The 15,784-nt window shown below is 39.6% G+C and overlaps 1 protein-coding gene across 3 annotated transcripts in view; it reads left to right on the top strand.

Annotated features, from left to right (window-relative positions):
* Patj (PATJ crumbs cell polarity complex component) overlaps positions 1 to 15,784 on the top strand; it is a 309,593-nt gene that overhangs the window by 11,403 nt on the left and 282,406 nt on the right. For all 3 annotated transcript variants that reach the window (XM_040757130.1, XM_040757131.1, XM_040757129.1), the window contains exons 2-7: positions 4,692 to 4,747; positions 4,847 to 5,013; positions 7,350 to 7,544; positions 9,055 to 9,194; positions 10,700 to 10,895; positions 12,277 to 12,405. In XM_040757130.1, the coding sequence (XP_040613064.1) occupies positions 4,726 to 4,747; positions 4,847 to 5,013; positions 7,350 to 7,544; positions 9,055 to 9,194; positions 10,700 to 10,895; positions 12,277 to 12,405 (849 nt within the window). In that variant the 5' untranslated portion in view covers positions 4,692 to 4,725. The remainder of the gene's footprint in view (positions 1 to 4,691; positions 4,748 to 4,846; positions 5,014 to 7,349; positions 7,545 to 9,054; positions 9,195 to 10,699; positions 10,896 to 12,276; positions 12,406 to 15,784) is intronic.

The raw sequence follows: 15,784 nt of genomic DNA, 5'->3' as shown, positions 1-15,784 counted from the left end.
GCTCAGGCTACTCTGGAACTCACTGTGTACCCTAATTTGCCTTCAAACCCATGACAATCCTCTTGTCTCAGTCCTCCATGTACTTCAGTTAAAGGCATGCACCACCACACTTGGCTGATACATTTCTATTTAAGATAGATGTCTGGACCCAATACTTCTTGAGTTAGTCTGATCACTTTGTGCTGACTCCAGGCTAAAAACTAGTCTGCTTACAGCTGTTTCAGTCAGCTGCAAGAGACAGATTTTTTTTTTTTATATAAAAATGAAGATGTTCATTTTAGAGACAAGGTCTTGCTGTATAGAGCAGATTGACCTCCAGCTCCTAATCCTCCTGCCTCCCGCTCCCAAGTACTAGTATAAACATGTGTCATCATGCATAGCTTATGGAAAGGGATTCAGAAAAGACTCAGATTATAAGGTCAGGGTTTTTAATTTTAATTTTTAAATCTAATCAATTAATTTACTATGTATACAGTGTTCGGCTTGCATGTATGCTTGAAGGCCAGAAGAGGGCACCAGATCTCATTACACATGGTTGTGAGCCACCATGTGGTTGCTGGGAATTGAACTCAGGCCCTCTGGGAAAAGCAGCCAGTGCTCTTAACCAGAGTTCTCTCTCCGGCCCAGGGTTTTTTTAATTAGTAGGTATGCTGAGCACACTTTGCGTGTCACAGGAGGGTATCTGCTGGCTCATTTCCAGTCTTCACACGTGCCTCTTTGTTAACCAGCGTTCTCTCTCCGGCCCAGGGTTTTTTTTAATTAGTAGGTATGCTGGGCACACTTTGCGTGTCACAGGAGGGTATCTGCTGGCTCATTTCCAGTCTTCACACGCGCCTCTTTGTCAGCCTGCCACCTCTTCACAGTCTGCACTTGTAGCAAGTCCACTCTAAACTATTGTTTTCTCTTTTTCTGCAGTAGCTCTCAATCTGTGAGTCGGAACCTGTGGGTTGCAACCTCTTTCACAGGGGTCATCTAAGACCACCAGAAACATAGACATTTATGATATGATTTATAACATTGGCAAAATTACAGTTATGAAGTAGCAATGAAAATATGGTTGGGGTCATCATATCATAAGGAACCGAATTAAAGGGTCACAGCATTAGAAAGGTTGAAAACCACTGATCTAGAGACTTCTTGTGTCAGTCAGTGTGACTAGATATGTTGTGCATACCCTACACCTGGATGTGGGCTCCGTGCTGGCAGCACCAGGCTCACATGAAATCTTGTCAGCAATGCAAGTTTCAGGGCTCATCAGACCTGCTGCAAAAAGTGCTAAGCAAGTCCAGCAACTTGGGGTTTAACAGGGAGAGTAAAGTTTGAGACCCACTGACCCTGCCTTATATGTCAGTAGTAGTGACTGAGACTTGAGCTTATCCTATGCAAATAAACAAAAATGGTCTCTTTATTTTCTCTTTTCTACCCACCCCCTTTCTTTTACAGGGAAAGGGTCTTCCTTTCTTCCTTCCTTCCTGCCTTCCTGCCTTCCCTCCCTCTCCCTCTCCCTCTCCTCCCCTTCTTCCTCCCTCTCTCTTGGTTTTTCTTTTTAAAGATTTATTTATTTATTACATATACAGTGTTCTGCCTACATACTAGAAGAGGGCACCAGATTGAATTGTAGATGGTTGTGAGCCACCATGTGGTTGCTGGGAATTGAACTCAGGACCTCTGGAAGAGCAGCCAGTGCTCTTAACCTCTGAGCCATCTCTCCAGCCCCTCTCTCTTGGTTTTTCAAGGCAGGGTTTCTCTGTATAACAGTCCTGGCTGTTACACAGAGAACTGTCTGGAACTCACTTTGTGGACCAGGCTGTCCTTTAACTCACAAAGACCTGCCTGCCTCTGTCTCCTGAGTGCTGGGATTAAAGGTGTGCTCCATCATTGCCAGGCTTGTGGTAGGGTTTCTGAAATACATATTATAGCATTCCCAGACATCCTAGGTGGTTAATCTGTTTTCTCTTAGCACGTGGTACACAGTGGATGATCCGATTACATTGTTTCTGTCTTGCTATATATCTTGTTCTTGTTAGACCCCTTCAGCCATTTTCTTTTTGTTGCTTTTACTACATTTATTTACTTAATTTTACTATTTGTTGAGGTTGGGTCTGTTTTATAGCCTAGACTGACCTCAAGCTCAAGATCCTTCTGCCTCAGTCTCCGGAGTCCTGGGGTTATAGGCGTATATATTGCTATGCTCAACTTGTTTTTGTTCACTTTTGAGACAAGGTCTGTCTCACTGTGTAGCCCAGGCTGCTCTCAAACTTGAATCCTCCTGGCTCATGGGTATCCTGATTCCTGGGATTACAACTGTGTGGTATCATACCTGTCCCTTTCACCATTGTTTTAAAACTGGAACATTAGTACTGTTCTTGCTTATTTTTATTGTAGTAGTGGAGAATTATGTTTATTAGATAAATATTGTACCACTGAACCAAGTTCTTAATCCATATTTTTGAATAAAATTTCAAAGAACCCTGAAATCTATAAAGTAAAAGTCTTTTTTTTCCCCTGTGGTATTGGGGATTGAATCCAGAACCTTCTGCATGCTGAACATATATTCTACCACTGAGTTATAGCCTCATCCTCCAAAGGCTAACATTTAAATTCCTCTTTTCTAGAAGTAATAACTTCTACTTCCTAAATTTTTTCTAGAAAATTCCCCAATGCACACTTTTTGTCTTACAGAAGTATGAAACAACACAAACATCCCCCTAGATGCTGGTTTTTCTATCACTTGGGCATGTTGTATAACTTTCCTGTTTTGTACGAAGGGTGGGTTTCCAGCATGCTCAGGTCTCATGTGAAGTCTAACTCAATTCCAACTATACAGCAGATGTCAGACACAGATAGCTGTCCATTCTGGAGGAGCCCCAGCCAGCAGGTAAAACTCCTGAGAATGTCATTTCCCTGTACTTGACAGCACAGTGCCAGCATGAACATCCTGTTTGATGAGTCCATAGGACATCACCTCAAAGTGCATTTCACAGTCTGTTATTGAAATTCTTAGTTTGTCCACTGAAGTAAGATTAAGTCTCAGAACATGTTAATTTTGAATAGCAAGTGGTTTGTTGAAGCAGATGGTTTTGATGCTAGTAATATGTTCTCTTGAAAAGGAGAGAATAATGAAGTTCAAAGAATAAATACTTGCTGGCTGTTAGGGAAGTCATGTAGAATCACAAAGAGAAGGTTTATCCTACTAGTTTATTGTGGTCAGAATCACACAGCCTGCCCTGCAGAATTAGTTTAATCACACGATAACCAAACATTAACTGTTGGCACATAATTATGGTTTTTAAGGAAGTACGATGGGGGTGGGTGTGTAGGTTGCCTAGTGTATGTAAGGCTCTGATCCACATTGCTTGGGTATCAGGGAGTAGTCGACTGGTGGTGATGATTGTGTCTAACCCAATCATTTCTTTGTAAATATTTGCTTTTCATTTCCTTGGAGACACTTCTTTTTTAAATTGGCATATTAAAAAACAAAACAAAACAAAACCCAAAAACCAAACCCAAAAACCAAACCACACACATAAAAACCAGTGCTAGAGAGATGCCTTAGAGGTTAAGAGCACTTGGATGTTTTTCCAGAGAACCTGGGTTCAATTCCCAGCATCCACATGGCAACTCACAATTGTTTGTAACTTCAGTTTTTGTGGATTTGACACCCTCATAGAGACATACATGCAGATAAAATACCAATGTGTGTAAAATTTAGAAAAAAAATCAGGAAAATTCTGTGAACTATATACAGAAACACTTTTCTAAAGGAAGCCTTTCTTTTTAATTTTTTTACATGATTATTTTATTTTTATGTATTTATTTTCAGATTGGGTCTTGTAGGCCTGGAACTCAGGGAAACTTTGCTGTCTTGGAAATCTTTATTTCCATAAGCCTTTCTTTACTTATGCATATCAAAAATGTCTCTATTACCAATGCTGATGACAACCTTATTGGTTTTGTTGTTGGCACATCATCTCCTTTGGCCCAATCTGGCCTTGAACTCCTGGTCCTCCTTTCAAGTGTTGGGATTACAGTTATGCACCACTTGTAATCTGTTTTATGGGGATGGAACCTGGGGCTTCCTGCATACTAGTTAAGGACTCTACTATATCCCCCAACCCCATCCCCCAGCACACTACTTTTGGAATTCATCCTTATTGTATGTGTCAGCAACTTTTTTCTCTGAATGTTATATTTATGTAACATTTGTTTATCCACTTGTCTATGATTGGGCATCTTGGTATTTCTAGTTGGCTAGTTGGGACCTTTTGCAAATCATAGAATATACTTTCACATACAATATAGTTCATATTTTCATTTCTCTTGGGTAAGTGTTCATGAGCAGAAGGGGTGGATTATATAATTAGTGCATTTTTAACTTTATAAGAAACTACTTATGATTTAAACTATAAAAATTTAATAAAAATAAACAAAAATTTTCCAAAGTGATGTGGCATTTTACTTCTCTGCTAACAGTATGTGATAATTCCAGCTGCTTTGCAGCCTTGTCAACACTGACTCTGGTCTTTTTAAATTGTCCTCATCTGCGAGGACATGCATTGATGCCTTTCTGTGATTTTAATTTTAATTTCACTAAGTACAGTCTTGACAAAGAGCGTTCTTGAAATTTGCTTTAGTTTCCTCTGCAGGACAACAGACATACTTCTATAATTAAAGTTAATTTTTTCTTTTAGGCCTTTTAAAAGTGATTGAAAAGGATAATCCAAAATGCCTGAAAATCCTGCTACAGGTATAGAAGCTACATATTTTTATTGTTAAATTACTTGATCCAAAAGTGGATTGTGAGATGGCGTCTAACTTGAGCTCTGATCACCTTTCTGCAACCAAGAGAAAATGCAGGTCCTGCAGGTCCTCGATCGCCTGAGAATGAAATTGCAGGAGAAGGGTGACACGACGCAGAATGAGAAGCTGTCTGTGTTTTATGAGACGCTGAAGAGTCCTCTCTTTAACCAGATCCTTACTCTCCAGCAGTCCATCAAGCAGCTGAAGGGACAAGTAAGTTATTCCTTGGGCCTCACCTCCTCAAATCAGCGGAGGAGTTTAGGAGGATTGTAGCTCTTTGTTCAGCAAAAGTGCTTGGGGCCTGCAAGCTGTGGGCAGCATTGGTGGGTGGTATAAATGTTGATGAAGTTTATGTTGGGCTTTGGAGTGTGATAAATAAGTAAAGGTCAAATGCTTCAGGATCTCAACAGTTTCTTCAAAATTACATTTTTTTTTTTGTTATATGGTGTTGTGATTGAGCTCAGGGCCTTGTGTGAGCTGGGAATCTATCACTGCACTCCATTCTCAGCTCTTGGCATGTATTGTCTGCTTATTTACATTGTTTGTTACATTTTATTTTGTGTGAGTGTGTGTATGTATGTGTGTAGTATGTATATGGGCATATGTGGCAGACAACTTATGTAAGTCACTTCCCTCCTTACACAGCAAGGATCCCAGAGATCCGACTCAGGTCATCATCACGCTTGGCAGCAAGTGCTTGTATCTTGTTGCCCTCCCCCCCCCCCCCTCTCTGTCTCTCTGTCTGTCTCTCTCTCTCTTTCTCAAGAGCCATTAATTGGCTCTAACTCATCTAGGGTGGGGGCTTCTGAGAGTCTCTCTATCTATGTTTGGATGTCAGCTGGCATTGTCATTGTGTAGGCCTTGTTTATGTGACCATGTTATAAACATGTAAGATAGTATTTTCAAATTTATTATTAATTTTTAGTGTGTATAGATTGCTTATATGTTATTGATCTGTGTACCTTGTGTGTGCCCAGTACTTATAGAGGCTAGAAGAGGGTGTTGGATCCCCTAGATTAGAATTAGAGATGGTTGTGAGCTACCATGTGTGTGCTGGGATTTGAACCCAGATCTTTTGGAAGAGCAGAAAGTGCTCTTTACCACTGAGCCATCTCTCCATCTCCCTTTAACATTTGTTATTAACGTTGCTTTTATTCTACTCTGTGGGCACTTGTATCAGCCAGTATTTAATGAAAACTGCTTCATGCTAGAATGTTCTTTAGAATGTTTAAGTGGCCTTGTGATTTTCTTGTCATTAATATTACACAAGAATTCTAAGTGCCTCAATTTTCATATTCACCAAGTGGGATAATGAATGACATCAATTGGGCTATTACAGAAGACTCAATGAGATAATATCCATGTAGGAATCTTGGTCTAGTATCTGACTCTTAGAAACATTGATTAAACACTGTTGCTGTGAGTACTGTTGTTTGCCTACTGTGGATCTCTTGTGGCTTCTTCATGGAGATGTATCGATGAATGCAAAAAGGCCCAGTGTCTTACATACTTAGGCACATCAAGAATAAAGTTTGAAAATAAACATCTTATATAATATTAAACGCTCCAGACTTAAGAATGTACTGATTTGTTGATAGATTCTTTGCTTGTTTTCTTGCTTTAAAAATTTATTTTGCCAGGTGGTGGTGCTACACATTTTTTATCCTAGCATTTGGGAGGCAGAGGGACAGAGGCAAGCAGTTCTCTTTGAGTTTGAGGCCAGCCACGTCTACAGAACTAGAATCAGGACAGTCAGGGCTACACAAAGAAACCCTGTCTCAAAAAGAAAACTTGTTTTATTTTAATTATGTGCATGTGAGTGTGTGTGGGGTGGGCAGAGGTGTCAGATTCTCTGGAGCTGGAGTTTTGGGTGGTTGTGAACTGTCTATGACATGGGTGCTGCTGTACTTGGAAGAGCAGTGTAGCTGCTGAGCCGTCTCTCCACATACCCCCACACACCCTGCCTCTCTTATTTCTTTCTCCCCTTTCTCCCTGACTGCTCTCTCTCTCCTCTCTCTAAACACACACACACACACACACACACACACACACACACACACACACACACACACACACACACACGGTTGTGAGCCACCATGTGTGTGCTGGGAATTGAACCCTGATCTTTTGGAAGAGCAACAAGTGCTTTTAACCAATGAGCCACCTCATCATCTCCCTTGACATTAGTTATTAATGTTGCTTTTTATTCTACTGTGTTGGCATTTGTATTAGCCACGTGCACACAACACACACACACCCCTACACCCTACACACATACCTCACTTTTTCTTTCTCACCTTTCCCTGCCTGCCTGCCTTCCTAAGAGAGTTTCATTCTGTAGCCCTGTAACTTGCTAAATATTGGGCAGGTTGACCTTGTGCTCACATAGGTCCTCCTGCCTCTGCATCCTAACACTGGGCTTAAGTTCATGTGCCACCATGCTGGCCCTTTAGTTATTTAATATGTATATAAATTATATATATAATGCAATAGATATTTTCTTTTCTATATATTTCTGCTGATGATTTTCATATCTTTCTCTCCAATAGCTTAGCCATATCCCCTCAGATTGTTCAACCAACTTTGAATTTTCTCGGAAGGGTTTGCTAGTGTTCACGGATAGTTCTATTACAAATGGGAATGCCCACAGACCTTGTAGTAATTTACCTGCATCTGGATTATTGCCTTGGACCCCAAAGTCAGGAAATGAAGACTTTAACTCAGTCATTCAGCAGATGGCTCAGGTAAGGTCATGTCACTGAATTTATCTTCGTTAGTTTTTCTTCTGTTTCACTTTAAAAAGGAGACTTAGACTTATTCTTTTTGTCTTAAAATGTGTTACTATGTATTTTGTTTGCTAATATTTTTTATATTGGAAGGAGGAATTAACCCTATTCCTAACCTATGTGTTGGAACTTGTCATTAAATTACAGGAGAGTAGGGTATGCTGGCAAATCCTGTAGCCCAGCATTCTGCAGGCTGAGGCAGGGGATCTCTAATTTGAAGCCAGTTTGAGCTACATAGCAATGCCCTTTCAAAAAGGAAAGAAAGAGAAAATACCAGAATACCATAAGAAATTTTTGTTTTAATTTTATATCAAAGCAGAATTTGTGAATTGTATTTAATATAATTTGGAAAATCTAGGAAAACATTAGAATGAAAAATTTAACTGCAACCGTTAATACCTATGGAGAAGTAAATGATAGACAGCTGAAGTTTTTGAATTTTTAATGAAAATCGAAAACTTGAGTTTGGTTCCCAGCGCTTGCATTGTGTGGCTCACAAATGCTGTAAGTCCAGCTCCAGGGATCCAAGCCCTCCTCTCACCTCAGGAGGCTGTTCCTGTGCACATACCCGTGCACAGACTTATACCCATACCCAGAATTCAAAATAAAGTCAGTCTTAAAAATAAGCTGGGTTTGGAGGTGCACACCCTTTAATTCCAGCACTAGGGAGACAGAGGCAGGAAGGTCTCTGTGAGTTCGAGACCAGCCTGGTCTATAGAGTGAGTAGACTCTATAGAGAACTCTGTTTCAAAAAAACAAAAGAGAGGAAAATAAGTCCTTCAGTCGGTCAATAAGCAAACAAAATAAATAACTGAATACATTTGGGCTTGAGAATGAAAAAGAATTTGTTTCAAGTCATGGTAGTAGAAAAGTATTCTAGTTCTTTCATGACTCAGAGCTCCATCTGCTCAGTGTGATGCCCTTGTGATGTGTTATGGTTATGAAGTTCTCACATTGTTTATGCAGTTGCCAACTAAAATGGTAAAATACTCTGCAATCTTGGGACTCTGTAGCCTTTTGAAATGATCAAGTGAATGGAGTATTAATTCATTGCTATAGATTTAAAACAATGATATAAATGCAGCTGGTTGGTTGGGCTGAACATAAGCATGCTTCTGGCATAACCAATTTATTTTCCCTTTTAAAAACGTGGTTTGAATCAAGAGAATTTAAAGAAATTTATGTACAAAGTAATTGAGAGTTTACTGTAGGAAAGGGTGTTTGTTTTCAGCTTTTGTCCAGCACAGAATCTATCTCATAATGTGGATGTATTGTAAAATGCTTCTCAATGTTGTACTCTGTGAAAGGTTTCTAGAACCAGCATGTTACCAGAACACTGAGTATGTTTAGACGAATAGTGATAACATGGGAGAGGCTGCTTTGTGCTGAGCAGGTTTGGTTCTGTGGAAAGGTGATATTTAAATGCTCATCATGTTTCTTATCCTTTCTGACTCCCCCCCTTCATTAGGGCCGGCATGTCGAATATATAGATATAGAACGTCCTTCAACTGGAGGCCTTGGGTTCAGTGTGGTGGCCCTAAGAAGCCAAAGCCTGGGATTAATTGATATCTTTGTGAAGGAAGTCCATCCAGGGAGTGTAGCAGACAGGTGAGAAAGTTCATTTTGTACTTGGTTCATGTTTTTCTGACAGCTCTGAAAATGTTATTATATAGAGAGTAAGAAACTAACAATAAAAATAGTAACAATAGGACCTAGTGCTGGTTAGCTCTCTAGAGGTTCCTTAATCCCACCGTCTCCACATGTACCTGCTATTATGTTTGGAGGGTTCTGCAAAAACTCTCTCTTTGGTTTCTGGTCTTTGGCTTATGACTCATTTCCTAAGTTCACTATTCAGACGTTCCTGGTGGAATGATAGCAGTAGTGGCAGGGTGTGATTACAAAACTCTGTCAATAATTTTTTCACATGTATTTTCTCTGTGTATAGATGATTACTTCTAGTCTCTTTAACCCAATGTTTAAAATAGTAAATATACTGGGTTATAATACAAATAGTATAAAACCTACCATTTTGAAGTGATGTTTAAAATAATACTCAGTGTTTTACAATCATTTCCATTATTCTAGAAATAGTAAAAATTCTAGAAATTTCATCATCTAGAAAAGGAGCTCCCACCTTGTTGTATATATTGTCAGTCACTTCCACTCCCAACAGCTTGCTTTTTTAAAACAGCATCTATCTATAAAGTTCTGGAACATCGTGGGCAGTGCAGGTACAATATATTGATTATTCTTCCTGACTGTGTATTTGATGCTCTGATACATGATGCTCTTATTCATAATGTGAGAGGGTGTGTTCCTTGCAGCTTGACCTTCTGCTGTGTTGTCAGTGCTCAGATGTACCCCAAAATGCAGCATTTACTTCTCAGGTCCTTTAAAAGATGACTGTGAGACTCAGTCTTAGTTCATTTTGGTATAACAGAATATCTGAGGTTTTAGAACTTGTGATGAACAGAGATTTATTGGCTTACTGCTCTGGAGCTGAGAAGTTCATGTCAAGGTGTTTACAACTGACTTGGACTTCTAGCTGTTTCATCTTGTGGTAGAAGGCAAGAGGAAGCAGGGAAGTAAGGAACTAAACTTAGCTTTTGTGAAGACACCAGTCTTATCTATGAGTGGATAGTCCCTTATCATCCCTTAGAAGTGTCACGTCTTGATACTTGACAATAGAAATTAACATTTCCACAGGAATTCAGAGGCATGGACATTGAAACTGTAGCAGAAAACTTTCTGATACCCTGTTGACATCTTGGTCCAAAGTGTTTCTTCATGTGAAACTGAAGTTGAATACATGCAACTAAAGTAATACCAGCCCCTCTAAACATGTCACCTGGTGCAGAGTCTATTTTTACAGGTTCATTAGTCAAAAAAGTATTGTACTTTGAGAACGGATGTTGCTCTTTCTCTCCACCTGTGCAGTCTTGCTCAAGTGATTCCAGTGTTGTGCAAAATGGCAGTGTTAGCATGAGATAGGATGGTGTAAGAGAAGCCTATGAAGCTAGTGGAGTTCCTGGTTTGTAGAAGAATGCCAGAGCCAGCTCTGTGTGCATGTTCAGGTTGTCAGTACCTAAAACAGTCTTTTCTTGTGTGACCAGGGATCAAAGACTGAAGGAAAATGACCAGATTTTGGCCATTAATGACACCCCATTGGATCAGAATGTTTCCCATCAGCAGGCGATCACATTACTGCAACAAGCCACTGGATCTCTTCGTCTGGTTGTGGCCAGGGAAGTGGGCCACACACAGGGTCGTACTTCCATCAGCTCAGCTGATACGTCTCTGCCTGAAATGGTGGGTCATAAGCTGGGAGCATATTCATTCTAAATTATGTTATTCACTGTAAGAATAGTTGGACTGGGTGATGGTGGTATATACCTTTAATCCCAGTACTTGGGAGGCAAAGACAGGTGAATCTCTGTGAGTTTAAGGTCAGCCTGGTCTACAGATTGTGTTTCAGGATAGCCAGGGCTGTTCCACAGAGAAACCCTGTCTCAAACAAACAAAAAAACCAACAAAGAATAGCTGGTAGTCATTGGAAGTCCTTTCCATTATTCTAGGTCAAGAAAGGTGATCATATCTCCATATGGCAACATTACAAGATGTTTATTGGATGGTTTTTTGAGACATGGTTTGCCTGCTTAACAACTCTGGCTGTCCTGGAACTATAGCTCTGTAGACCAAGCTGGCCTTGAACCAGAGATCCGCCTGCTTCTGCATCTGAGTGCTGGGATTAAAGGTGTTCACCACAACCACCCAGCAGAGGAATTTGATTTACTTTTGTCTTTTTAATGTCTGATTGTTTACCTTATTAAGATTATTATTTAACATAAAGACCAAATTAAATATTATTTTTAACTTATTTGGTGATAGATGTCTTATATTCTTTGATGTCATAGTAAGTTAATGTGTATGTATGGGGAGGAGGGAAACCTGCTATGTAGCCCTGCCTGGCCTTGAATTTGCAATTCCCTTGGTTCAGCCTTCAGTCTCCTGAGTGCTAGGATTATGGCTGTGTCCACTATACCTGTGAGTCTCAGAGGTTTTAGAAGCTTACTTTTGACTGCCTTAAGGAAGATGTGGTTATTTATTTTAAATATCTCATATTTGTGAATTATAGTAGAAGTTTATGACTAGATTATTGATTTTATAAAATCATCGCAGTTACTTTTTTCGTATAAGTTAACAAAGAAAAACAGATGTTAATTTAAATAATCGTGATTCTTCATTGGTACTTACTTTTTATGAACGTTCCTTTCCCCCAGCTCCCTGAAATCTTTATAACATTGTGCTAGTCTTTCAGCAAATGTATCTTGATAGGTTCCCTATGCACCCTGTGCTAGGTTGTGGGCACACATTGGGAGACGTTTCTTGTCCTTTTTAAGTTGTAGTGTGGTATGGTCTGTGTATTTTGGTTATTTATGCTTATTTTCTCTATTGAATTATAATACCCTTATTAGTGGGGCTCTCTCCCTTGCTCTAACAATCTATTCATCTGTCTATCATTTATCTTCTATCTGCTTACCTATATGTGGATATCTCTGTCTTTGTAAGTAGTTGTCTCCATTAATTGTCTGAATTTTTGTTTCTTCCAAATCTGTTATATGTTACCATATAGGAAACCTAAGAGTCTGTGGTTTGCCAACACTGGCTCTAACATGCCATTCATTTGCAGGTGTGTTGGGGCCACACTGAAGATGTTGAACTCATTAATGATGGCTCTGGATTAGGTTTTGGGATAGTTGGAGGAAAGTCAAGTGGCGTGGTCGTGAGGACTATTGTTCCTGGAGGACTCGCAGACCGAGTGAGTTGACTTGTTTTTAATTTTGCTTTTATAACATTTGACTTGTATGATTTGAAATTAATTTTATAGCATGAGTTGCTAAGACACATACTCAATAATTAGAGTTTAAATATAATATAACACTTTATATCATCAATTTGCTTTATCTAAACAGTTTCTAATTCAATTTTTCTGACCTCTAACTAACAGGGTTTTGGTTACATAAGAAAAAAATTTTTATTTTTTGAATAAATTTGTCAATGAATTGACAATTGTTAATAATGAGAATTTTTAAAACATTTTTTTATTAATTATACACACAGCATTCTGTCTGCAAGTATGCCTGCAGGCCAGAAGAGGGCACCAGATCTCATTACAGATGGTTGTGAGCCACCATGTGGGTGCTGGGAATTGAACTCAGGACCTCTGGAAGACCAGTTAGTGCTCTTAACCTCTGGGCCATCTCTCCTGCCCAATAATGAGAATTTGTTAAGGAATTGTTAATGAACATTTGCATTTTGACCATGTGCTGCTCTTCAGTATCTTTCAAGGGCTCAGTGATAGAATCAGAAGATTTAGTGACCATATGCATTTGTCCTGGAGTAGGTGACAGGTCTCAGCTGGTAAAGGTGCTGCAAAGCCTGGCAGCCTGAACTTGATTCTGGAACCAACATACTGACAGAAGGGGAGGACTAACTCCACAGCGTTGTCTTCTGACTTCCACGTGTGCACTGTGACACACGCACACTACCCTATTAATAACAGCTTAAACAAAAATTCATTTGATCTACCCTTGCACGTGGAAGATTTCATTTGGTTATTACCTGGTATTGTAAGTCAAGTGTGTACCTTTGTAGCTTAGCAGTGTTTCAGCAAGTGGGCCATGTAGAGCTTGGCAACTTTCTTTTCCACTTAATTTTACATGAAAGGAAATGTTAAATGCTGTATTTGTTTTTATCTGCTTATTTATTTATCAATATTTGTGTGTGCCCGTGTATATCACATGTGTATGGGTACCCATGAAAGCCAGAAGAAAGTATGTGATATCCTGGATAGGAGTTATAAGCATTTGTAAACCTTCTATGTAGGTTCTGGGAACCAGACTGGGCCCTCTGGAAAAGCCTCCCTTAATTAGATTTTATAAATTATTGTACAAATTTGAGTTAGAGCTCATGTTGTGTAGAATATGAATGATAATTCAGAAGTAACTTTAATTCTGTAATCAGAAAATTGCCCTGATTATGTCTGTTTCTTTATAATCATATCCCTCCTATTAAACACTTAAGTACACATGATGGGTTGTTGTGCAGATTCAGCTTTGAAGCTGATAGTGTCCTCAGCTCCTTACTTCTCACAGGGATGGCAGAATCTCATGGAGTTATTTAGCCTCACCCTTCTTCCTGGCCTTTCTGCATCCAAGTATATTTATTTGTAGACATTCTTAACATTTGGTCTATGGGTACCCTAGTCTCATGCCTTTTGTGTCTTTGAGATCAAAGTAATTCTTCTAGTAGTAGTAGTTATTCCTTTTCAACTTTTTTTTTGGTTTTCCGAGACAGGGTTTCTCTGTATTGTTTTGGAGGCTGTCCTGGAACTCGCTCTGTAGACCAGGCTGGCCTCAAACTCACAGAGATCTGCCTGCCTCTGCCGCCCAAGTGCTGTGATTAAAGGCGTGCGCCACCAACGCCTGGCCTCCTTTTCAACTTTGTGTGTACCTATGATACAGAAGCACAGGGAAACTAGAAACTAATGGGAAATTAAGATTTGGACAGCTGTCAAATTCACTAAAGTAATGTTCTGTATGGTGCGGTTAAAAATGATTGATGTCAGTGAACTTTGACCTTTCAGTGCATGTGTAAGGAGTCCTTCTTGACTGTCTTAAAGCATTTGAGTGGATTAGCCATTAAAAAAATACGGGGAGTGGGAGTTGCAGAGAACCTGAGTTCAACTCCCAGCACTCATATAGTGGTTCACAATCATCTATAACTTCAATTCCAGGGAATTTAGCACCCTCTTCTAACTCCACAAGCTCATGTATTGCACATATTTACATGCAGGCAAAATACTCATGCACCTAAAGTAAAATGAATCTAAAAAATTATTTTAAATATACATGATTCAAAAGTTAGAAATAACCAATAGAAAGAATGACTATTTCCCAAATCTTAAGCTTTTTGTATCTCCTCCTGTCTTTAAATTTTCTTTGGAATATAAAGGTGCTTTGAGGGCTAGAGAGATGGCTTAGTGGGTAAGAATGCTTGCTATGCAAAAGAGAGGGCCTGTGTTCAAATCTCCAGAACCCATATCAAAAGCCAGGCAAGTGTGGCTTCCTTTGCCTGAAACTGTGCTGTAGGGAAGAGATGAGAGGACTGCTGGACTTGCTGCATGCTAGCTCATGGCCAGGTTAGGGGAGAGATTGCCTCAGGGGAAGAAAGTAGAGAGTGATGGAGCAGAATATCCAGTGTCCTCTTCTGCTCTCCACACACACACACACACACACACACAGACATACCGGGATGTACGTATACATGCAGTACACATATATGCAACACACACACACACACACACACACACACGACTAGAATGAGAATGACCATCGTGTGTTTCTAAAAACATATCTATAGTGGATGCTGGGGACCAATCAATACCCTCTTCTGACCTCTGGAGACAACAGGTATACATGTGGTACACATACATACATGTAGGCAAAACACTCATACACATAAAATAAAAGATATTAAACAAATACTTATATTTGTGTGTGTGTGTGTGTGTGTGTGTGTGTTTGTGTGTGTGCAAGCACAGTGTGTGTATGAGTGTGACCATAGAAGACAGAATATGGTGTCCCAGAAGCTGGGGTAACTGGTATTGGCAGAATACTGGATACTGGGTTTTTTGCAAGGATGCTGGGACTTAAATTCCAGTTCTCATGAATGGACAACAAGCATTCTCAACTGCTGAGTCATGTTTCCATCTCCAAAATAAATCTTAAAAAGTGTTTATTTTTTTGTAACCTAGAAAGGAGTGAGGCATTGTATTCTTGTTTCTCTCTCTTCTGTCTCCTTCCCCCTAGCAATTTTTAACAGACTTTCTTTGCTGCATGGAATGACATTTGCAAAGTGCAAAGTACAGCAGTTATTTGAAAAACAAAGAACCAAATAAATTTAAATGAAATCAAATAAGTTCCTTTACTGTAAGAATTTTCTGAGCTTTTTAATATACTAATGTGCATTATGAAGTTTTACAAGGACACTGTGATGTGCAGAGTTTCCCAGATTAATCCCATTGAGGCACTGTTGGGAAAAGCCCAAGTCTGATTCTCACCCTTTCCTGGAAGGGATCGTCACTGTTTCAGATCATCTAGGAGGGGCTAGGGACCTGCCCATCAAAGATTTGTAAT

This window comes from Mesocricetus auratus, unplaced genomic scaffold (assembly GCF_017639785.1).
Source record: "Mesocricetus auratus isolate SY011 unplaced genomic scaffold, BCM_Maur_2.0 Super-Scaffold_100014, whole genome shotgun sequence".
Classification (NCBI taxonomy): domain Eukaryota; kingdom Metazoa; phylum Chordata; class Mammalia; order Rodentia; family Cricetidae; genus Mesocricetus; species Mesocricetus auratus.
The sequence above is the reverse complement of the archived record's forward strand: the minus strand, read 5'-3'. Positions and strand labels throughout refer to the sequence as shown.